Source organism: Phaethon lepturus, unplaced genomic scaffold (genome assembly GCF_000687285.1).
Source record: "Phaethon lepturus isolate BGI_N335 unplaced genomic scaffold, ASM68728v1 scaffold51770, whole genome shotgun sequence".
NCBI classification, from domain to species: domain Eukaryota; kingdom Metazoa; phylum Chordata; class Aves; order Phaethontiformes; family Phaethontidae; genus Phaethon; species Phaethon lepturus.
Genome location: NW_010515088.1, coordinates 9,827 through 34,584, shown reverse-complemented (window position 1 = coordinate 34,584; position 24,758 = coordinate 9,827). Strand labels below are relative to the sequence as shown.

The window sequence follows — 24,758 nt, the reverse complement described above, 5'->3', positions numbered from 1 at the left end:
CCCGCCGCAGCTGCCGCCGGGCCGCGGCGGCGGAGCGCTGTCCTGGAGCGAGGCAAGTACGGTGCCCTTACTGCTGCCATTGCTGGTCAGACCCGGCCTCAGCAAAGGTGCAAATGAACGCGTCATGAACCCAGGGTGAAATATTCTATGACTAGCTTCAAGTGCTGATGCGAAACGCTGTTCTGGAGAGCTGTTTCTGGCTTTCTCATTGCCATTTCATGCTCTGCTGTGGTTGTCAAAATCCAGAGTCTGCTATTTGTACTCAAAGTTCTGGCTGTTTTCTCACTACAGGCAAAACTTCACTCTCCAAAACTTTTCTTAAGTTTATTAGAATACTAAGCATCTGCTTAAGGAAGACTCCTGTTTATCTCCATGGTTTTAGGACAAATCATTAGAAACATTTGGGTCTCCAGTGTCAGTTGTTGTCTCTAATGACAGGGACAGTTGCCACCTGTGACACCTACTCCCAACAGGTTGAGGAGTGGTTTGCAGGAGCAGGGCACAGTGCTGACTACATCTATTGTGGATGTGCAAAATGGCACTCTCTATAGGGTGCCGGACAGACACCCCCTTTCCAGCTGCAGTGTGTCAGAACACCTTCTAAAGAGAGCCTTTAACCAAAACAAATCTGACTGCACTGGCTAGGAAAACCATACCATAGCCTGTGTCCGCTGTCTTGATTCTCAGGGAAACTGCTCCTTCAGGTGCCTTTGTGCAAAATGTAGTAGCAGCAACATTTAGGAAACCCCTGCTCAACTGCCTCCCCATCCTCTGGACAACTCCACAGTCCAGCAGAAGAGCTCCTCTCCAGCCTACTTGCAGTTCCCTGCCTAAGAACATGATAAAACCAGAATTTACTGGACCTGTGAGCACAAAGAAGAGTAGAGGGAATTTTCCCCCTGTGAAATCTTTATCAGTGTTTAGAGAATTTGCTTGAGATCAGGATGTTAGAGAGTCTCATCCTCTGTATCTGATCTGTTCCGAAGTGAAGCTTTTGTGGCAGTCCCTGGCTGCTCTGTAGGCAGCACTCAAACACTCACTGACCCGAACAGAGACGCTTAGCAACCTTGTGAGATGCTTCCATCCTTACTTCAATGAATGTTCAATGTCCCTTCAGTATGTGCTATTGCTTAGCTGTCCAGCACTCCCCTCATGTCACTGAGGGGGTTTCATGTTTAGGTCCCAGTTCCTCGGCATGCTTTTGACTAGAGAGCTTAAGCATCTGCCTCAAAGCTGTAAATTCCAGTTAAGCTGAGACACCCAAGGTTTAGCTGTGAACTGTTGCTGCATCACTTAAGTCTCCCATGCATGTGTAATGCCAGCAGAGCATCGGGCGGTCCAGGATGCCAGCTACAATTGTTCAGACTTCTCCCATGGCCTGTAACTGATCCGAAGCTTCCAGCTACCTAACAAAGCTCAAGTTCTTTCCAAGTCTCACCTGGATCTGTGCTGTGAATAGATGAGAACATGTTCCTGTTGTATCATTCCCTTGAACTTGGTTATAGTGGTAGCTTTATAACAGAAGGCAGGGAGGAAGACTTCTTCCTCAATTTATACATCCCTAAGACTGCTGTAAGCTTTTTTGGGCAGTGACCAGAGATCTTGTATCTCATTTTTTTGTTTCAATTTTTAAATCTCTTAGTTCAGCCTTCACACTGGGGATGCATTCCCTCTCTGTATATAAATCCTGAAACTAAACTAGCGAAGAGCCCATGTTGGTACAGATGTAGAGTTTTCTTGTAATTTCTTAAATGTAAATTAGTAAGACCTTACTTTTGGAGAGGAGGGGAGTTTACAGGTATTCTGTGACCAGACCACAGTAAATCAGGCTTCCAAACTTTTTTAGCAACATGATAGCCAACTTTATAATATAGTGTCGTGTGCTATAATCTGTAATACAATTAACACCATAGTCAACAACTGCTTATAATTAGATAGGCATAGAGAGAAGAATCCTAGGTGTGGGATGTCACTCTGTATGCTGCTGTTTAAAAAAAAAAAAAAAAAAAGGGCACAGTCTAATGGTACAGTGGAAAGAGCTGCTGGTGAGGAAATGTTTGGAGGAAACCGGTCTGGAGAGCTGACCTCTTGCCTGGGGCTCGCCAGAGCTGTGTTACATAGAGCTTTGAATCTGGCCTATGGCGTGACTGTGTGCCCATTTCTTCTATGCTCTGTGCCTAGCTCCTTGGTATGAGAAAATCTTTGCTACTGCTCTCCTCTATTAAGGCATGTGATTTGTGTAGATGGAAGTCATGCTAAATAAATACAGATTATTTATACTTTGTGAAGTAGCTAAAATGAAATGTCTATTAACTAGAGCTCTCTAGAGGTCTATAGTACTTCTGGGGATTCCTACTTATAAATAACTGGAAAAACAAACCATACAAAAATAAACCAAAAGATCAACCTCCTGATGACAGATTATTCTTACTTGGATATCCCAGGGTGCCTCTTACACTGGATATGTGTAAGCTGTGGATTTGATGTGCAACTAATTAGCTGTGCATTTGGCCAGCCAAAAGTGTGTGTGCGTGTGCGCACACACATGCACAGGGATTTGAGAGTGTGCTTTGAAATGTGGGAAAGTGAAGGGAGCTTGCTTTCACTCCTTCACTCCCAGGCAGGAAGTCAGGCTTTTGGATTGTTATATATTTCTGCAATAACTCAGTAGTAGTAATAGGCTAAATCAATCTGATATGTCTGTGTTTTTTACAGCACCAAATAAATATTCCCACCTAACTCTCTCACGATTTCATTTTTTTTCTGAAAGCTGCAGGATAAGAGAAGAAAGCACTCTTATATTTTCAGTGACCTTTAAGAATCTCTAATATTTTGGGAAGGATCTGCTTGAAACAATGATTGATATTAGAGGTAATGCACGTTTGATTTGCCCTAGGAGCAGGAAATCCTTCTAAAAGCGTGGTTCCTAGAGGATGTCTGGCTTAAAGTGCGTGAATAGCTGTTTCTGGTATGCAAAGAATTACCTATACTATATATAAGGTATGACTTGGTACCATGTTGAATCAGGATCTTACTTTCCTAGGAAGCAATTTTAGCCACGAGCATTTTACTTTATATCCAAGCATACTTACGTGAATACTTCCATCCCCCATCCTGCAACGGCTGTGAAGAGCCTTGGGCCTAGATCCCTGGCCGGGTTCATGGCACAGCCGCTGTTCATTCCCAAGGAGCAAGTAAGAACAATTATAAGAAGTCCTACGGCAATTGGCTCCAGGCCCTTTGGTACATTGTTGTTTCTGGTGTCAAAAATAGCAAATATAGCCAGAAGAAGAACAGCTGTTGACATCACCTGGCCAATGCAAAGAAAAGAATATTGAATAAACATGTGCAGATTCCTTCCAATAATGAAAAGAGGGTCCATGGCAGCTCTGTGGATTGTGGTGGCTTAGAGCTGGTATTTAGATTTGTCTTGCTATACAGAGTAGCAAAATTTGGAACCCAGTGCCCCTCTACCTCACAATAATGAGAAGTTATGATATCTGTGCTGAAAAAGACAAGGTGTGTGCTGAGGATGTTTGAAAATAAAAAAAAAAAAAAGCAACCACCTGGTGTGGAAAGAATAGAGGATTTAAAAGGCATCTCCTGTGTGAGGTCTGATGCTTTGTTACCACATTTTTTCCTATCAATTTAACAGTTCCATTTACCTGATTTTTGGTAGTTCTACTATGCAAATACAATAGTTACATGGATATCGAAGTGTTTTATGTGACTGTAGCTTACATTGATAAATGAAACTAAATATGCACCTCTTTGTCCAGGTATTGCGTAACGTAAGGGGAAAAAAGAGAAGTCTACAAAATCAAAACTGAGAAAAAATTAGGAATTACCTAAATTAAGGGTGCATGTGTAACTGTAACATAAACTCTGTATATGCTAACTAAGCCGATGAAGGAAATTTTCTGGGAATTACTTTGAAGAAAGTGCTGCTGTGCTTAAATCAAATGCCTTCTAAATGTTGACTTTGCTAATAATTAACAGGGGAGAAATAGACAAAAGGTTCGGTGATGTTAAAACATTCAATTTCTATGCTGATTTAACGAACTTTATGTTTTAAAAATTATTTTTATTTCATCTGGTTTTGATTTTATTTTAAAACATTCATGGGCAAAAAGATCTTATGGAAAAGTCTGACTGATCTAAAGCAAAAATCAGAATTGTCTGTCTTACAAAATTTCAAAGCAATGTTTGGATGTTTTTGAAGCCAGATTTCATAATTTTCAAGTCCTTTACATAAGGAATTCCTGTATTCCAGCAACCTCTGTTTTTTTAATAGCTTACTTGGGCAATGTTTATTTCACATATGCCTGAAGAAGACAGGTAAATTAATTAGAAGTAGATAGAAGATATGAAACTTCACTTTTCACTGTTGGATAAGTGGGATTGGTGGATACAGGTTGGAAATAAAGTGGAGATTTTTTCAGATTCAGTCATTTGAAAAATAACGGATACCAGAAATCTACTTGCAAAGAGAAAGTTGGAGAGGAGGCTTATGGTAGCGGAAAACTCAGTTGTTCAAAGTGTGTTAAACTGGATGCTTAAGCATTACTTAAGGAATAATAGGTCCACAAAATGGGCTGCTTTTTTTTTTTTAAATGGTCACAGCTCTGCTGAAGTTTATGGAGAAATACTGATTTATGCTGGGGAAAACCTCTTACATATATTGCGTTGACTATATATAGAGTGCAACAATTAATATGATGTATGTGGAAAGAACAACTTGAAATTACCTTGCTTGTAAAATATGACTAAAATGTAACCCCTGCAAACAGTATTGCATTCTCATTGCTATTGTACGCAGTGATGTATGACCAAAACAGTGAGATTTGTCATACCTGTTGGAGATCTATGTATTTTTTTTACTGCCTGTTTTTACAGTTTTCGGTATGTTTAATTTGTAGAATCAAGAGAGCAAGCACACTTACCTGATCTGCAAATCCATTTATGAGGGACAGATACGGAGCTGGATATGTTGCAAAGATATGTGCTGTTGCGTTGGGTCCTGTGACTTCAAGTGTTCCATTGCTATACTCCATAAAGGCATCTGTAGAAAACAGCCGTTACCTGGTTGCACTTTTCCACAGACACTAGGCTTTCTAGGACTAGAATATACGTGATAGGTCTGTGCACTTCACATTCGCAACTGAAACTGGTTGTTTTTTTCTGGACGCGTAGTTAATGGATTTGAGGTGAGGTACTAATCATACCCTCCTGTCTCACCTCTCCTCCTGTGCCTTGAAGTACTTGTTTTATGTATCACAGCTTTCAAAATGGGGCTCTTTTTCCCCTGTTCATTGCTCCAAACTCAGTGCCACGGAGCATCTTCTGATTCTGAACACAGTTGTATTATTCTGTAAGAGGTGCTATATTTTGCATGATGCCCCAAAAAATGCATAGAATCCTGATTGTACTGTTGTGGCTTCCCAGCCACCAGGAATTACTCCTATTCCATTTCAGTTGTGTAATGGTTACTTCTGGGAATGACCTCTCCCAAGAAACCTCTTCTAAGGGAGTTTGAACTTTTCACTCTGCATGGGCTTTACACCCAACTGCTATGCTAGTCATCCGAGATGTGCAGGGAGAGGCTAGCCCCAAAACTTTGGTTGTTGGTATATTTAAGTCACTATATTTTTATACGTATTGTAAAGACTTGTGTATATTGTAAATACATGTATACTTATGTTAGTATATTTAAGGCATATTTTAAATAGTATAACATGACTTCTGTGTCGGAATAATTTGCTACCTTGGCAGGTGCTGAAATGTTAGAAATAGAAAGACACTAAGATGAAGCACTCAAAAATTTACATAGACATGAATAACAAACGTTATGCCTTTATTTCACTAGTGGACCCAGTGATGAGGTGATATTTATGAGTAAAGAAATAGCTCCCTGTCTGCCATGGAAGTCATGGTGAGGATGGTTAGCTTCTCCTGAAGCTAGCAGACAACTCTATTTCTCCTTGCTCCCTGTTTTTTCTAGCTTTGCTTAAGGCCACAACATGGGTGCAGAGAATATATAGTTGTTTACTTTGGTCAGGCTCTCTCATTTGCAGTGTCAGATTATTTTGTTGCATTTAACTATTACGAAGAAAAAGAAAGGATAAGGAAAAGAAAATTTCTCAGCTGTGAATTACTTGGAGGCCTTTAGAAAGGCCTCATGTTCAGCAGCCTAGCATATCCGTTCCCTCATTCTTTCAGGGATACTGCTGAAAATGAAAGCACCTAGCTCAGATATTTCTGTGTGGGGAAGATGAAGGTGTTGAGCTTCTTTCTTTTTTTTTTCCTACCAGTGAGTTTTCAGTTGACTTCAGTGAGTACAGGACACTCCTGCAAGTTGCAGGAAGGAAAAAGCACAGAAGAGGTTTGGGAATTAATAACAAGACGAGGGCAAAGTACCTGAGCAGAGATAGGGATATGAGAAAATCTTGCACTCCTGAATAACAGGAAGAAGTCTCTAACCCTAGCCCCAAGTTCCCTGTCTTGGCTCCCCATCCTGCCACCACCCTTTGGCAGAACACTGTGAATCCATCCCTAACCCCATGTGCATGTTGATGTATTGGTGCATCCTGGACACAACCCTAATCTTGTCTGTCTGGCTTGAGGAGGACTTAGATTCCAATGGAAATCCTGTTCTGGAATCACACAGTTTCTGAATTCTAACACTAACCTTAGAACCACCCGCCAGCCCCCAACCCCAAACAAACAAACCGCACCAAGCCCAAAAGAGTTACCACAGTTCCTAAAGATACTTCTGTTCGTGATTACTGCTGGTACTGAGCACTTAGCTGATACACAATTAGGCATTTCCAGTTTCAGTTTTTCTCTGTTGCGCCTAGAGCCAGCACTGTCTGCAGACATAATGCCCATAAGAGAGGCTTTGGAGGAGATGGGCTGGAACAGTGGAAGCAGCATTTGGGAGTAGGTGATTGAAGCAGCTGGTCTAACTGAGTGGATTCATCAAGGCAGGGAGTCTGTTACTAAGTTTTTACCTTTGTGGCATGCTTTGTAAAAGAAACATGCCTCAAGGATGCGTGTAATCTTTTTTTTTTTACTTTTTTTTATATAATAAAAATGTGGCCCCTTTATCACTCTACCTGGAGTTTGTTGTCTTGGAGAGCAACCTCTAGGGTGGTCTGAAGTTTAGTCACGAGGGACTTGATCTCATATCCTGTAACCTCAGTGAACAATGTTGGTGATATTTGCCTACAGGCACTTGGATCAGGTCTTTAATGTTTCTAATTTGCTTGGAAGATGAATGGCTCTATATCCTGGCTATTAAGTAATTTAAAATCCTTACTGAGAAATACATGATCTCAGAGTATCTGATTTCCCATGAATAATTTTTCTAAATTTCAGGACATTTCCTGGACTATTAGCGTTTCAGGAAAGTTGTAGGATACCTGGAATGTTTGAGCCTTTTTTTTCCCCTTCAAACTCTTTATGCTTCTTCCTTTCTTCTTTATGGCTTTAGTTTCAGTCCTGCCATTAGCCCTGTGTGAACAGAGTCCTCTGCCTGCTTGGCATTATTGAAAAATTGGGGCCTTAGAGACTGCCTGACCTCTAGTTTGTCCTGTGAGCATGTCTAAGGTGTACTCACCGTAATAAATCCCAAAGACAGCCGCTGCTCCAACAAATGCTCCCAGGAGTTGTGCTAACATGTAAATTGGTAATTTGGTCCATTTTAATCTTCCAGTCACGCACATGGCTAATGAAACGGCTGGGTTTATGTGACCACCTGAAAAATAAATCACAAAAGGCGGCATATGGATGACTCTCATATATGAGAATAGCTGAACGATTTGTAAAAATGTGGGCACTTTTGAGCATGAGACTAGTACATGTTTTTCTAGATGTTATTGTGCAATTAGATGCTGACTGCAATTAAACTGAAACAAGTTGGATGAAATTGGTGGGGAAAGCCAGTACGCACCAAGACCCAGCTTCCCTCTTGATGTTTGCAGACTGTGCTATTTATCAGACTGCTGTCCTGCAGTATATAATCTGTAGATCTAAAGACAACTTTTCTAGAAAAAGCTTCAATATGCCCTATCAGTTGTGATGGGAGGGTCCATCATTCTGCACATTTTCTCTCTCTCTTCAAGGTCTTTGGCTTTTTGCTTTTAAGGGAGGACTGGGGCAGAACATGCACTCAGTTTAGCAAATATGTATTAAGATTAAGGATTATTACTGACTTGATTATATATCTTGAGGCAAATCTGGAGTACCCTGGGTTTAAGTCATGTTTATGTCCCCATCTTCAACCTGGGATTACTTAGGAACGTAAAGGAAGCATAAAATAATGTTAGTGCTGTCCAGCTTCATGCTGACTGTTGGTGAGCTATGCCCAGATGGGATCTGGGGACACCAGTGTGTAGTTCTTCATGGCATGTTTTCATCAAGCTCTTAGACCCTCCAGAAAGGTCCACAATAAGGAAACTGATAAAGTAGCTGTGCTGAAACAGAGTTCTAATTCCTGTGGAATTTCCTTCCTCTGTACTTAGGAGTAGCTACACCTAAACTCACACATGGAAAAGATTTCAGCAACGTTGGAATTTTGTGACAATTTTTGTTTCTAAAATAATTTATTATTATTTCACATGCTAGTCACTTTCCTCAACATCTTTTATCAATGTGGAGGAAAACTGTTGAATGCATCTGGAGAAGTTTTTCTTTTTTTTTTTTTTTTTAACAAATATCTAGCTCATATTTACTTGGCAATTTGTATTTCTTAAGTTAACGGATGAAACAGTACTCCACAGTAAAAATACAATAAACCCCAAATTTTGCTAGGACGTAGCAGATCCATTGCTTACCTTCCAGGTAAAGTCTCATTTCAGCCTGCATGGTTATCAGAAAAAAATGGCCTTTGTCTTTAATAAAATAACTAAAAGAGCATGACCTTTGTCTGTCAAAGGCTAGTGATGGAGAAAGGGCCTCTGTGTACAGTTTCTGTGTTTGCTTGCACTTCAGGTCAGTGAGTCATTATCTTATGAAATCCAGGCACCTTTGATACATAATGAACTGACAAACACAGATAACGAGCTGGATAAAACCTTCTTTGTATCATTTTCAAAACTCTGACCTAGTAGCACCAGTCTTGAATTAATTTTGAATTCCTCACTGTGTGTCAAATTCTTCAGCACAGAGCAAATAGATGGATGGCACCTTATTTAACAGCCCTTCATGTGAATTTTGATAAATTGTTGTCTTTTGTTCTTTACTCTGGCTGGAATGAATAATTTTCCTTTCTTTCAACACCTGATATTGTTCCCCACCTGTATATAATACAGGGTGATTATGATGGCCAGGACAAGTCATAATAATATTAAAGATGTCTGATTAACATTAAATCTGGAAAAGTCTAGTTGATGGCTCTCGTGCCAACATAGGGGAGTTAAAAAATTCTTGGTTCCTGTGGCACTGGTAGTTTCCTGGTTAAAAAAAAAAGTCCACTTTGGACAGTGTGTTCCCCATTCTTTTGTAGTTGCAGTGATCACAGTCATGAGTTTGAAATGTTAAGTTGGAATAAATGGTGGGAAATTACCTAGGCATTGAGGAAAATTAGATGGAGGAGAAGAAAAAGGGTAATTTTCCTAGATAAAAGAGCTCAATTTCACTAAGTGTGCAGACTATATATTTTATGTTACCATGAATTTACAATTTCATAAAGAACTGATGCAAATATTTTAGCAGTACTTAAACATGGCCAAAGAGCCACAGAATTTGGTAACAAATTCCATATAGGAACTGATAAAGTGTCTGCTAGTAATCATATGTTGGATAGTCACAGCCTATTGAAATATCTGTTCCTATTCTTTCACAGAGAAAATGTACTGCATGCAGGATCCTTTGTCATGGGAAAAACACAGGAAGCACAATACCGCAACATCTGCAACCGCTCTGCACTTCTGGGATATAATGGAGATTAATATCCCTTAAAGATGCAAATGTAGGACAGGTTAGTGTCTTTACAGGTTTTTTTCCTGCTACTGCATTAAAGAGTTTACCTGCCTACGTGTAAACCAGAAGCTGTAGTTTAAAGTTATTCAAATAATAGGAATGTACTGCTGAATTAACTTTTTGTGGTGTTAAGGAACCATTCTGTTCTGTTTCAATGACAATGACAAGTATGCCTGTTTTTCAGCCTGTTTTCTGCCTGTTTTCCTTGAGCACTTTCTAATGTGAGCTTAGAAACCTTCTCATGCGTGGTGTCGCCATAAAAAAATTTGTAAAAGGGAAGAGAAATGGCCACAATAATTTCTGCTATGGCAACTATTTATAGTGGTCTAATTATACCTAGAGAGATCTGCCCAGATTGACTTTACCCCCGTCATGACGGGTAAGAAATGTCTTTATGAGAACTGGAGTACAAGGGCACCATTGGCTTTAAAAGGGCAATATACACTCCATGTACAACGTGGAGTATTGTGTATTATAATACACGACACCGTTGTGTATTACAACCCATCATTTTCTATTTTAAAGGGAGAATGTAAATGTTAGAAGCAGTTATGCTAATGTTTCTGACATAAATTTGGCCAAACTGAATGGTGGAAATGGGAGACAAAGCACCATCCAATATGGCACATGTAGACACTGATAAGTTAGCCCAGCTACAGACAAGACAGACATTCCTGACCGATATATGAGGAAATGTTATAGCAGAAACAAAGGGGCAATGACAGTACACTGACAGTGTATCACAGAATGTATCTCTAGTACTGAATCTTTTTGCTGTTTCTGCTTTCTATGATCTGCTGCTTCTGCAAACAAGCAGACAGGAGCAGACTTGCTACTATCTGTCATAGGACATGAAGAGATAAATTGCACTCTGTAAGGTGAACCCTGCTCATTATACCCATTAGTGGGTCATTCTGCCTTCTACCTAACTGGCAACCATTTTAGCTGTTGACTGCTGGATTCTGTAAGCTTTTCATGGTTATTTCCTTAAATGCAGCACCTGTGCAGCCCAGGATCATCTCTATTGACAGAATTTTCAAAGCAAGACCACTCTGGTTTGCACAGGCCACTTTCCTTAAAGGCTAGAGGTCTGCCAAGATTTGAATGCTATAGTTCAGGTCAGAATTGGGTGGAAGATTTTGTCAAATGCAAAGCATAGAAGGAAACAAGAACACAAAAGTTTTACTAGCAAAACTCTGATGCAGACTCTGTGGTAATGGTACTTGCTATTGCTAGATACATAGTTGTTTATACCATGAAATAGAAGTAGTTTAATAAACTTTAATTTTTAATGTCTTAAAACCGTGGCAGTAAATGCTATGTAAGAAAAAAGTAACTTACCAGAAACTCCCCCAGACACATACACTGCTATGGTGACTGCCATCGCAAATCCAACCGATACTGTCATGGGCCCACCATGGGCTCCTCGGCTAAGGACAGCCTGTCCTACACACCCACATCCAAGTGCCTGTGTTTTAAAAGGGAAACGTAAAACCATGAGCGTGTCTGTCAAATGTTATTGGTTAGTTTGCAACTCCTGCTGCTGTCCTGTTATAGCTGAAAACGTTGTTAAATATTGAAACAATGCTAGAATTTGAGATTAGAACGTGTCATTGTTGCCTTTGCTGCAATGAACATTTGCTCTTTATTTTCCTCTGCCTTGTGACCAGGAAGAATGTCTGCTAATAAGGACCTCTCTTTCCCCAGAAAACAGTTTTCAAGTACAATAATGGGATACAGATCAGAATTTGGAGCCTAGATGAGATCTCACAGCCTCTACAACAAATCTCTGCATTTGAAAGTGAAGAAGGAATTAATTCTGTGTGGTAAGTTTTCAGTTCCAGATTGTTGCTATAAGCAATGAAAAAATTGCTATAAAAGTTATGAAAGATAGTTCAAAATGCTTTTAATGTTTAATGCTGAAACTCTGGAATAAGACAACTTTCTGGAGATTAGAGTGTGTGATACTGTTATGCTGCCATGATATCATATATAGCTCCATCAGACTATTTCACTGGCTCTGCAGCTTGAACAATTAGCTGAAGTGGGGATACCTGAAGAGTTCACATTGGGGTATTCTCAATGGATTCAAACTGGCTTCCATTTTATGTTGGTTCCCATCAGAATGAAGTTCAGCAACACTTTTAAACGTATGTTTAAGATCATGTTTATTCAGCTCTAAAGCTTCTGCTTATCTTCAAGCATATATGTAGGTCCTACTAAAGTTGGTATGAAAGATTTTCAAAGGTACAAAAGGCTTTTAGCTTAAGATAGACTAGACTGATCCATTTCTACCAGAAATCGATTTGTGTCTTTGAAAACCTCCTTTTTAAATATATGCCTAAGTGCATTGCTGAGTAAGGACCCAACACTCTGTGGAAGATATCAGATAATATCTATAGGCTGAAAACTTTTGCTTCTCTGCAACTGTAAGCAATCTGAATCATACCATTTCTGGGATATGACTAGGTTTATCTTGAGCAACCTTAATTACTTTGATGTTAAGTTGGAGATATATGTATATTACATGTATATTCCTCTTTGATGTTACATGGGAATCTGATTTTTTTTTTTTCTTCCTATAAAATCATTCCATCTTAGCCAGTGCAGTTGCTTTGGTTAATCTCCTTGTTTTGCTTTAGTGTTCTGCCATTACTCTGTGTCACCAATGACTGTATCACAAATATTCTTCCTAACTATGCATATTTGAATATACAAAATTTAGTTCTTTTAGAAATGTTTATTTTCAGCTGCAAGGCAGTTGCATTCAGAAACTGCAAAGTAATGGGAGAATCTCTCCTGCCTCAGAAATAGGCTGTACCAAAAAGATTTGGTGATTGAGGTTTAACAAGCAAGTCCTGCTAGAATAGATGCAATCTAAACAGGCAAAAATCATACTTTTGTTTCCAGTATTTCCCCAAGGGTTTTAACTAATACCAAAATGTGACAGAAAACCTCTCAATAAAATTATGCTTTTAACCAGCCTTGCAATGCAGACAGTCTCTGTTATAAAAGTGCCCCAAGACTGTGCCATATACCCAGGTGCAGCTCTTGCCTTGAGGTTATAATCACGCAAGCAAACAAAACACTGTCTGGTGCCAGTGTGTTACGGCTGTCGGGTTACGTAAGGGTGGGGTGGTGTTAGATAGCCGTAGTTTATTGGACTGTGTAGTTGAAAGTTACAAGACATATTCCAAGCTGCAGCCAACTGCTGTGCAATGGATGACATATGCTTATGTCAGGCATTCTCTCATTGCTGTTAGTATCCTGTATCTAGCAATTCAATCACATAGAAATTCAAATGGTAAGCACAATGCACATATAGATATAAAACAAACAAAAATTTTAGTTGTTTGCAGATGAAATTACATGGGTTTTTTTAAATTTTATATGAGACAATTCTACTCATTGTGTATTTATATGTTTAATATGGAAAGTATGAGTATGCTGGAATTTCTGAAGCTTAAGATTAAGGCACAAGTCTAGAGGAGGTAGAATTAGCATGCTCTAGCCTTCATTTTCCAGACTTCTCAAAGGGAGTATTCCAGAAATCACACCAAGCAAGATTTAGTGAAAGATATGGCTCAGACGTGGAGCGAGTTGTAGGCTGGTCTGGGGCCTGGTGTACACTAGTGTGCAGTTTGTATTCAGGCAAGCAGTTACATCTACAAGTATGCACTTGCGTTCTGAAATGGCTTAGACAAAGTTTAACAGATTCAAAGAAAAGGTCATTCTTTTGAAAATATTACCCCTTTCTGTAAGGATGATGAAAAAAGAATATTCTTTTAGAATATTCTAGAATATTAGAATATTCTATTAGAAATTATAGAGTAGGATAAGGGACAGTAACCACATCTGTGTATATCAACTACAAATTCACAAGAAGAGGGAAGGAAATAACAGGGAGGCTGTGGCCTCCCTTCCCTGATTACCAGAACTGAGAAGAATCATACAGAAACAGATGTGTAGTCCTCTTGCATAATAGCTTCTGCGCTGCACGTCATAGGGAAATATGCAACTCCAGATGCTCCATTTTTGGGCTAACAAGTCTCGGAAAACTGTATCTACAAACAAGAAGGCATACAAGCCAGCTTGAACAGAGATGCACCCGGCTGCTTGCTCGGTGGATGTTGGTAAATTACTACCTGCTCATGTACGATGAATGAACGCTATTGCAGCCCCAATCAGTGTGTGCCCGTTCTGGGATGGGGAAACTGGGAACCGAACCTGCAAATCTGAACCACATCATGGTAATATTTTCTCCATCTGCTGTCATCTTAAGAAGGAGAGAAAAAAATTTTCTCATACCTAGTGTAGCTAGGTTGACATAACTGGAAACTATCACCTAATCATGTAATTATATGAGTAGCAGTTTAATACCCTGTAAATCTTTGCTTGGCTGAGTTAAGACCAACTAGATATCAAGTTGTAACTAAATATTCTAAGTTTCTAGGCCAAGTTCAGCCATCAGCTGCACCCACACAAACTCTTTGATTGAAGCCCATGGAGTTGACGGGAGTTTAATTTACAGTAGAATATAGACAGATCTCTCTATCTTATCTTATCTTACCAGGTTTTCATCTTAGCAGTTGTCTATAGCCTGATCTGCCTAAATTTACTGGATTAGCTTCAGTACTGACTTTTTGTTCACAAAGTAATTAGATTACTGTCATAAATAACATGTCTGGGTGTGGAATAGCTGTCTGCACGTTCTCTGCCAAAAAACTTGCTTCATAGACATTAGATCCTTCTCTTTGTCTTGAGTAACAAGGCTAATGTTAGGAAAGGAAAACAACTGGTCTCCAATGAGTATAATGTCTTGTTACTCCCTAGAAGCTTGCAGAACTTTATCCCACTCATCAGAGAGACTAAAGATCATTTTGCCTCCATCTGTGTTATTTTCCAGATTTTTGCAAATGCTTGTAATAGCTTTTTTCAGTGTAAATAGCATTTCCTGCAAAATCTGAATCCAGAATTTAGGGAATCTATTTTTCTATATGGCCTGTAAAGTTTTGGACATCTTGAAGCAGAATACTTATATAAAAAAGGCTGCTTCTTATCAAACAGTGTGCATTCATAGCAATACACTCTGTAACATTAAAAATGCAGTCAAGTCTCCTGCTTTTTAGCAGCCTGGAGACAATGACATGTGTTTTGCTATATCTTGTACATCACCAGCTGCCAAGCTGTGGTGAGTTACATACCTACAGCGGGGTACCATAGATGTCCCTGCAGGCAGAGTATGGCCTCAATGGCTGCACAACTGATAGTGCTCTACACGAGTACAAGAATTCAGTGTGTTACTAGGAATAGAGAGTCAGCAGTTACAAAAAAATCACGTTTTAATTATAAGCTGTACACTTGCAATGAAGATATGCTAGAAAAATAGTTCAGAATTTCAATTTTAGGCAGTTTTCAAGACAGAACCATACTTAAACAACCGCAGCTAATTGTGAAGAATCTCCAAGGATCCCTCCACCAGTTCACAATTTTCTGTAAGGATGCCTTTGTTCAGGGAAGGCGGCAATGCTGCCCCTTTCCCACGCCACACTCCCACCTATGTTCTCCTACTGTCCCCAGACAGGAATTTCCTGTTAGCCTGCAATTTGTCTGCTCCCCTTTTTCCGACTCGATGGACCTGCAGTACTGCTCTGGATTCTGCTGCACGTGCGTATGTTCCTGTGCAGTGCTGTGAAGGGGATGGGCTCTCACGGTCACTGCAGTGCATTAGGCTCGATCTGTGTGCCTGCGGTGAGTGTCCTTCTGCTATCCTAAAGTTACCTGTTCCGAGTCCGCAGAAGCAGAGCGATATCGCTGGGACAATCAAGGACACGAGAGCAAGCCCTGGTATTTCACTTGTTAGGGAAATCTCCGTGACTTCTCTAAGCAGCCAGACGTAGTACCACATATTTAGGCCTTTAGAGGCAGGGATACAGGCAGGAGGAGTCGGAGGCCTCTGGGGCTTGGGAGAAGTGGTTGCATTTGCCCTTTACTGCACGTAGGGATCTTGTTGAACAAAATTGCCCATGAAAACATTAAGGGGTTGTTTGTGGTTTTCTGTAGTCTTGTACGGTTCCTCCTGCCCCCCATTAATACTTCCATAAACAGTTATTTTGGCAGTTGCTTAAAAAAAGTAGTAAATAAACTTTTCAGAGGCTGATTACTAAATTGATGGTGTCCTTCTAAAGGTGTTTAACTTGGAGTGTATTTTAGAACTCACTTTCATTTCCAATCTCTTATTTTTTTAAGCAGACTTGCTTTATGAATAATCTGCTGCATTTCATAATAAGGTGTTTTATTATGAATAAGAAACTCTTTAGATACAGAGCCATATTTTTGCTATGTTTGTGTATTATGTAGGGCCTGGTTCAGACTGGGCTTCTAAGCGTTCCTTCAATAGGGACAGTAATGCTAACAGCAACAAAAATAGGGACACATTACCAAAATTGAGGGCATTAACTTTGCAAGAATTCAAGTTGCAGGAAACTCCTGCCAGGAAAGACCAGTCTTCATCTAATTTCATGTTTAATATTTGCTATCTTATGTTAAATCAGATAGTACTTAAAAATTTTAAGGTGAGATAAAACTACAGCTTACCAGTCAAGTAATTTTTAAATACTTTAAAAACACATGGCTTTTATTTTATCATTAATTACATAGTTTGGTGGGGGCTGGGGGGGGGTTCTGTACATTACGATTTAATCAAACTTGGAATAATAAGAAGTCGCTATATCCGTTCTCCTGATGATCTCCTGGGACACAAGCAATATCCTCTTGGGTTCAAATGGATTGCCCTTCATTTTTTTCCGACTTGCTATCTAATAAAATAAGAGTTTGAAAAAACCAACTTATTTAGTTAATTAAATAGTATAAACATAAGCCTTAAAATGATTGCCATTTTGAAACCATTTTTTTTTAATGGCAGACAGCATTACTACTTGGAGACATGAATGTAAATTTAATAAGGCTTTGGATGAATTGTGCGTATAAAGCTTTTGAAGCATATAAAGATCTGGTTCAAATTCCTCTGTGGGAATAAATACAGTGAAAATATTGAGGGACAAACTATGCTGTGTTATATAAACTGATGCTTTTAAATTTTTATTATTGCTTTTGCACATGCAATAGGAGACAAATAAAAGCTTGAAATCACCTAGAGAGAAAGCAAAGGTCTGGATTCTCTCGTATTTTATTATGATTAATATTGCACTCTTCATCCTGAAATGCTAAAATGCTTTTCCTTCCTGAATTGTATGGGGCAACTGGCTTGAGTCAGTTTCTTCAATGAAGATTATTTTTATTTTCTTACTAAGGTTTAGAAATTCATCAGAGAAAGGAAATGAAACGTTTCATATTCAGATACAAACATTCAGGAGTGGATCATGGCCCTTTGCAAAGGGGCTAGGAAGAAAAGACTGGGCAGGAGAAGAAAATCTTACCTAGTACCTTCTTGAGGAGAAAAAGAGCCTATTCAGGTGCTGCTTCCCTTCCAGGTTACTCACTTATTCTTGAGCCGAGATGTGCTTCTCTGCTTTGCTTCCTACACCAACTGAAAAGATTAAAATCTTTCTAAGCTCTTAAAACGTGCTTAGTCTCTGTAACAGTGCTCAGGGGATTGTACCATTCAGAGAGAGTGCAGGAGCAGGCATTGCAGTTTCTGAGAAAGAAGGTTTTCTGTTCTCTCTTAGGAGTGTAAAGCGTACATGTATCTTTTCTTTTCCTCTTTCCTTTGGGTGCAGGTGTGGATCTTTGTTGTGCCCGTATGGTTGGAGGTGCATGGTTCTGAGCAATTAAAGCCTCAGTATGTTCTCTTCCTAAGCTGTTTTCTGTTGGAAAAAAAAGCTGAATGCTTTTAATAGCAAAGAAGCCTTTGAGGAATGGGTTAGAGGAACTGAGTCAAGTTTGCCTTGAAACCAGACCATGGATTGGACAACTTACTAGAATTCACTTTTAGCCAGTATGTTTTGTTTAAGTGTTGAGGTCACAAAGATATAAACTCACTGTATGGCATGAACTTTTTTTTATGGCATTATCTTTTATTCTGTTCTTCAACTGTTTATGACAGTTTTAAAAAGTTATTACTTTTATTACCTTTTTTATTTGGTGAAACTTTTGAAAAAACAGCCTGTAAATTTGTCTGTAAAACACAAATTCTAGTTTTCCAATTGCAGTTGAATGTTGGTAGGATGCAAGTCTTCTGTGAGGCTTAGGGAGAGTGCCTACCCTTCAGTCCTACAGATGCAAACCTTCTGGAAAAAATGCATCTACAGAAAAAGGTCTTGGAAAATTAGGTTCAACTTACAGGAACCTCTTGGTTAAACAATGAGAGCTGAGTTTGCGTTGTGGCTGATGTTGCAGAGATGAAGATAATTCTCTTTTAAAACTTTCATGCAACACAGAACATCTGAGTCACCTGAAAGTTTAAAATGTCATATAGCGGAAAACTTAAGTTTGTACTGAAAACAAAAGATTTCCTGTGACTTTTCAGAATTATTTGCTGTAATAAACATTTTGGGGTGAAAGAACAATTAGGCAACCTTCCTTTCAGTTCTTTCATAGTGCTAACTATTCAGCTAAATTAAAGAATGACTTCAGGGAAACAGAAGTATTGTCTAGAGAAAAAAAAAATTTGATTGATTTTGATAATAGTAAATATACAGAAATAATACGAGTGTGCAAGAACACTTCCTTAACCTCAGCACGACTAAGCGTCTTCATTACCTCTTTGACTTCTGCTTGCGGTGCTGATTTAATGCAGTAGCAAGAAAGAGGAAGATTCTGTACATCTTCAGCAGGTTCATTAGCAAAATTTCATGCCATCAAAATATATGCAACTGGTACATTTGCAGAAACAGAAGGGACTCTGAGTTGGTGAAGACAGGGAAAGGAAGCATCTTATTCCCATAAAATGAGCAGTTTTGGTCTGGAAGTGCAGGATTAAATTCTATAACATTAGATTCATGAGTGACTTCCATTATTTATTGGTTTCACTATAGTACTGCTGCTAGACACCCTAATGTATGGATCTCTGACATGAGGGCTACTTTTCGGAGTGCAAACATTGCTAAGGCCCATGGTATTTGTAGCATTATATAATATTTAAAAAGCTGTTGACTGACATCAAAATACCAATCATAAATACGTTTTAATAAACTTTTTTATCAAGCTTTCACAAACTTAAGTTCACTGTTCAAGAGCTAATTATACAAGATTCTGTACTCCAGGAAATTAATTGCTGATGGCAAACAAGGTAGCTGTTAGCAGCTACTGCTATTTAATTTTGTACCTTAAAACTCGCTGTAAGCAATTTTATTATATACAAAGAGTCCTTCTTTCACAAAAATTTAGAACACAGAATTCATCTTTGTTTAAAATGTCTAAGTAATAATTTTTTATTAAATGCTAAACACTTATTTAAGGACTAAATGATCAAAAGCTATATTTTTATGTAATAACATCAAGTAACGAGGATTCTAATGCACGTTTGGAATAAGGGATATATATTACTGTACAGTGTTGTAATTAACATGCACTGGTATGTAGGGCCACAAAAAGAACGATATGGAAAAGTTGTTTAAATTTTAATCTTCTGGACTGAACAAATCCATGAAATGTCATACTTGAAGATTTTTCAGGCAAGGCTAAACTCCCCAACAAAGCAGGAGTGATAAATTAAATAATGATCAGAATTAATGGTCAGCATATGAAAACAAGACAAAAAGATTTTGATGAGCAAAAGCCTTCCTTCTCATTAGGTGGACAATTTGCAGCATGGGGTGTCATGCATTCAGTTCATGCTCATGCACTGCATCCTCTATGCACACACAAACATTTGCTTTAGTCGGAGTTTTGCAAAAGGCTCCCCACCTCCTGTTGGTTACTAAGCTTTGGGATAGGAATATATATACTACCTCCTTGTCTTTATATGCTAAATGGAAGCCTGTGTTCTGTTTCAGCAATGAAGTGTACACTGCTCTGGACTTAGGAGACACGGGCTCTTGTGCGGTTCCTTTCTGGGAAACTGTTTAGTAAGATGCTCGTAAGAGTGAAAATGAAATACAAACTATGTTAGGTGAGCAGTAGCTGGTAAAGGAAGGCATGTGTGCTATTTGGCTTCTCTTTTTGAAATTGCTCCAATTCAGATATACTTAATGGCGTAAGCCAGAGTAAATACCATTTTGTTTGAGAGCAATGCAGCCAAGTTCCAAAGGGGAAATATGGAGAGAAGCACAACTAAAGGCAGAAAGGCAGTTGGATAGGTGGGTTCCGGAGAGACTCACTGAAAAGTCACGTAAACCATGTCTCAGCAGCATGGTGCAGCATGGCTTCTTGACTCTCTTGTTCTGGCACCCAGACGTTGTTCCCAAGAGGAAACGTACTGAAGCAAAGGACATGCTGGAAAACAAAAAGCTCTCCAGAGAGCTCTTTCGCAAGGGAGGCCTCGGGGGCAGCCCCAGCTGCAGAAGGCTGAGGCTGTGTCAGAGGCTGGGAAATGTGTGCACACACTGACCTCTCAGCTACCATGGTACAAACGGGCTGGTGTTCTCCCACCTCGGGGACCTGTTGCATAGGTGTAGGCTGGAGGGACCAGTCCCACAAGTTGGATCCAAACACACTGTGAAATCCACACTACTCGGAATCCATTTGCTGGAAAACCGTTGTATCCTTTTCAAATGTTCATTGAAAACTTTATGGGTAGATTGTGGTTTTTTGTGGATATTTATACTAAATTACAAGTGGCACAATTAAACGTTGCACGTTGGGGGTTTACCATGTGACAGCACCAAGAAATTGCCAGGAGTTCACAAGTCTGCAAATACAAATACCCAGCATAATGCATGTTCCTCATTGCCTGTACTGCAAATGTAACTTAGTTACGTAAAAACTGCATCACTCCATTTGTTGTATAGAAATGGCATAAGAGGTGAAGTACACCACTTTCTCAGCTTGGTGGAATCTTATAAAGTGACTATGATATAGATCAAGACAGTAACCAAAAGCTCAGTGTAACCAAAACCATGTGCAATTTGCATTTGGTGGTGGGCTGTACCTCTTGGGTTTTCTGCCCCAATTCTTGTTCCAGAGTGTAATTAGAGAAGCTGTGCTATGCCTTGGGGAATAATCCAAGGCTTGATACTGAAAGAAATACTCGTTTCCCCAGCACAATATATGTAAGAGTAAAATAGCCTAATCACCAGCAGGATTAACCAGACAGGCGACAATGGCAGCTCTCTGTACCATCAGATCCAGCTATACAGCAGGGCACTTCCAGGTTCCTAGGGTTTGGTGTTTCTCACTGAACCCTCAGAGGTTGAAATTAGGTGCTTTGGTAAGCAGAGAGAGGCTCACAGACTATGTCTGTATTATCAAGTTGTGCAGTGCAAGCAGCTGGTTCAGAGACTCTGACTATGGACACCTCAGGAGGATTACTTAGGAGTAGCTCCAGTCTGATTCACCGGACTGAGCATCTATTAATGGGCAGCACATTCCCTATTATTCTGGAGCTCACCTTCCACATTAGTTTCATCTGAAAAGAATTCGGTTTAGATGCTCTGAGACCATGCTGCAAGGCAAACCACAGCATATTAAGTAGGGATGACCAAGAGATGCTATCCAAACTCTATACCCAGTGACTTTCTCAAGGTTTGTTGCCTCAAATCTGTTCAACATTGCAGGCAGAGCCCCTCTCACCCCCAGGTGAAGGCTTGTTTTTTTGCCTGATGAGTGATTTCACTCTCTAGATGTCCTGAAATTAATCTTACAGTTTGTACATTTTCCAGTTTGGAAAATAATGTTGCAAGGCTTGAGAGTTACCAAAGATGGTAATTTAAGCTCTTAACACTATGTGGTCTGTGATGATGTTTTCCAGAAAAAAATAGAAACAGGTTATTTGGGGGGACAGAATTTCACCTGCCTAACTTCCTGAGGTGCTAGGGTGGTCGCAGATTTAGGTATGGTCAGTTAGCATTGTCTTCCAGACAAAGCCTGTGGGTCCCTGCCTTGCTCCCTGGTGCAGGTGCTCCCCACAGGCTGTAAAACCCATCACAGTGACATGAAATGGCTTTCCGCAAAGATCTGAATCAACTGTGCCATAGGCCCTGAACCCTTGTCTCACTTTCACTTTGCAACAGGATTAAGACATAGTAATAGGGTGGTGGAAGAAAGCTATCACTTCTTTTGCATATGTGGTGTTTGTCCTTCAAGGATTCCTGCCCTCTGACTTACAGGGTGCCCCTTTCATTAGCTCCAATTTAAGTTAAGAGTTTAATATTTATCTGTTCTTAAAGAGAAACTATTTACTAGCTGACAGAGTCTAAAAGCAATAGCAATAAATAAGAGCAGAAAAGTCAGTTTCTTCACAATAAACACTTTGTAATGCTGCTAACTTGCATAGTCTAAACATAAATCGAGGTATCCAAGCACTGAGAAAGCTGCAGTTTAATTCCTGTGAGGCTCTTCTCCTGCTTTAAGCCAAGGCTGAAACTAGAAAGGGTAAGATAGAATTGAGAAACTCAGTCAGATTCTCAAAAATACTTTTGTAACGTCATTTTCCACTATATTCATACAGTGAATATACTAGAAAATGGTCTCTGGGTTTGCTTCTAGTCTTGTGCAGCAGGACATTAAATAATAGCATTTGTGGTCTAATCTGCACTTTAATACATTTTCTTCACTTGCTTAATTGTATTAATGGAAAGAGGAGGATGATCTTGTGGCGAGGGCAGAGTACTGGAAGTCAGGTGATCTGGGTTATATTCAGAGTTCTGCCTCAGACTTCCTGTGCAGTCTGCTGTAATCAGGTTTGCTAATATATAAAATTAAGATAATGACATTTCCCCTCCTTACCAGGGTGTTGTGACACTTAATTCATTAATGTTTGTAAAGTGCTTTGTGCTCCTTGCTTCTAAATGTGCTCCTTACTGTAATAATGTCTTATGGATGGTATTAAATTTGAGAATAATGTTCCTTCAGTGCCTGTGCACTTCAGTTGGCTGAAGTGTAGTAAAGACCATTATTTGCATGTATTTTATGAGCTACTGGAATTTTTTAGATGGCTTACTTGAAACTTAGCTAATACAGTTACAGTTATAGAATACACTATGTCAGTACTATGCCTGCTTCTTATTTTTTTCTGTCTTTTCACTATGAGGAAATACTTAAAATGAGTAAGAGTGTCTTGTTCAGACTAAAAGGAGGAAGAAAAAGTTTGGCATAAATACTCTGGTTGCTTGACTTCCAGCTCTGCTACTGAGGCTGCTCTCTACCCTGGTAAATCACCAAACAGCTTTGTGTCCCAGTGTAAAATGCACGGAAAAACTGAGCAAGAAATTAAGTAAAAAACCTGGGGATGTGAAAGTGGGGAGTTTTGGTACTTAGCTAAACTGTAGCAGCACTAGAGGATCAAGCAACTGTATAACTTCTGTAGTACAGTTATAAACCAACCAAAAAATAGTTAACTTGCAAAATCTCTGAAGGTTTGGTAACGCAACTCCCCATAAATTCACTACAAATCACACAGCTAAATTTCTATGTTGTACAGGAAAATAACTCTGCTAAAATTCCCTCGATGTGCAGTACAGTATGTTAAAGCAAATGACAGTTGTGCACAGAAGTGAAAGTGGAATAAGCAGCTGAGCTTTTTAAAAACAAAAGCAAGAGTATTATTAACATTCATTGTGCATATCTGGATGTTTCTGAATGTGATAATTCACCGAAATTCTGCTCCTGTATGAAATCAAATATTATTAGATAATTGAAATACATAAAGCTATTTCTTTTTAATAGCTAGTGATAATTACATCAGGTGAAGAAAGGAATTACAAACTTACCATAAATAGAAGCAATTCATTCACGGCTGTACAATGTTTGTCAGGCAGTAACCACGCTGCTGGTACAGTACAAGAAAAAGCATACATGTCCCCTTACAAGCACTGTCCAACATTAGATTAGTAGGAAGAAAGGAAAGCAGCTGACACTTACTATCAGTATAAAAGTTCCCAGGAATTCTGAGAGGGCTTCTTTAACCAAGCTGTTCTTCAAGGCAAATTTCTCCTTTAAACTCCTTTTGTTTTTCAGGCTCATTTTGGCTTCCTCTATTGCTCTGGTGCCCTAGTTACAAATACACACAAAATTTGTTCTGTATTCGTCCCTGCTTCAGCTGAACTTTGACACTTTTACTTATACATTGAAATATGAGATTTCATCTTGTACAGCCAGTGAAATCATCTGACTGCAGGCATTGACAGAACCAACTCAACATGCCCTAACAATTCATCATGAGTTTTCCATCCTGTGCCTCCTCTGACTACACTTCTATTTATACTGGTTAGATAACACCAGTAAGTTCACGATCAGAAATCGTCTTTTTTTCTTGCAGAATGGATTAATCATTACCTTTGCTACTATGTCACCTTTTTTTCCCCCAGTAAAAGTGAATAAAATGTGGTTCCTGTCACCCTGATGAAAAAGAAAGGCAAAAAGAGAAACCACAAAGAAAGGAACCAAAATAGAGTTGAAAATTTGTCTCTGACCTAGATTGGGATTTAAACCATGCTTCTATTGGCTGTCCAAAAACTTTTCAAGGGGAGGTTGTAAAAGAGAACGAATGCTTGTGAGAATGCTGTGCTCTACCCTGTAAACAAAAGCTCCTATCTTGTCACTTCTGAGGGACTGCAGTGGCTAATGAGGAATCTTACCTTGGTAGTATGTGGAATTTGTATATTCACACAAAATACTCTTTTTGGACTAAATGCCTTGCTCTCTAGTGACCCGCCCTG

The 24,758-nt window shown here is 39.3% G+C and overlaps 1 protein-coding gene across 3 annotated transcripts; it reads right to left on the bottom strand.

Moving 5' to 3' along the window:
* Nucleotides 1–3,072: 3,072 nt before the first annotated feature.
* On the bottom strand, nt 3,073–24,284 carry AQP9 (aquaporin 9). 3 transcript variants are annotated; one of them, XM_010294868.1, is made up of 6 exons: nt 23,962–24,284; nt 23,811–23,869; nt 11,323–11,449; nt 7,619–7,756; nt 4,944–5,062; nt 3,073–3,310 (listed from the first exon to the last, which is right to left on the bottom strand). In XM_010294868.1, the coding sequence occupies exons 2-6, from the start codon at nt 23,811–23,813 to the stop codon at nt 3,089–3,091; spliced, it is 609 nt and encodes a 202-aa protein (XP_010293170.1). In that variant the 5' UTR covers nt 23,814–23,869; nt 23,962–24,284; the 3' UTR covers nt 3,073–3,088. The 3 variants fall into 3 exon arrangements, with proteins under 3 accessions (XP_010293170.1, XP_010293155.1, XP_010293163.1); XM_010294853.1 differs by lacking the exon at nt 23,811–23,869 and having other exon boundaries at nt 23,962–24,146; XM_010294861.1 differs by having other exon boundaries at nt 23,811–23,978.
* Between the last annotated feature and the right edge of the window lie 474 nt (nt 24,285–24,758).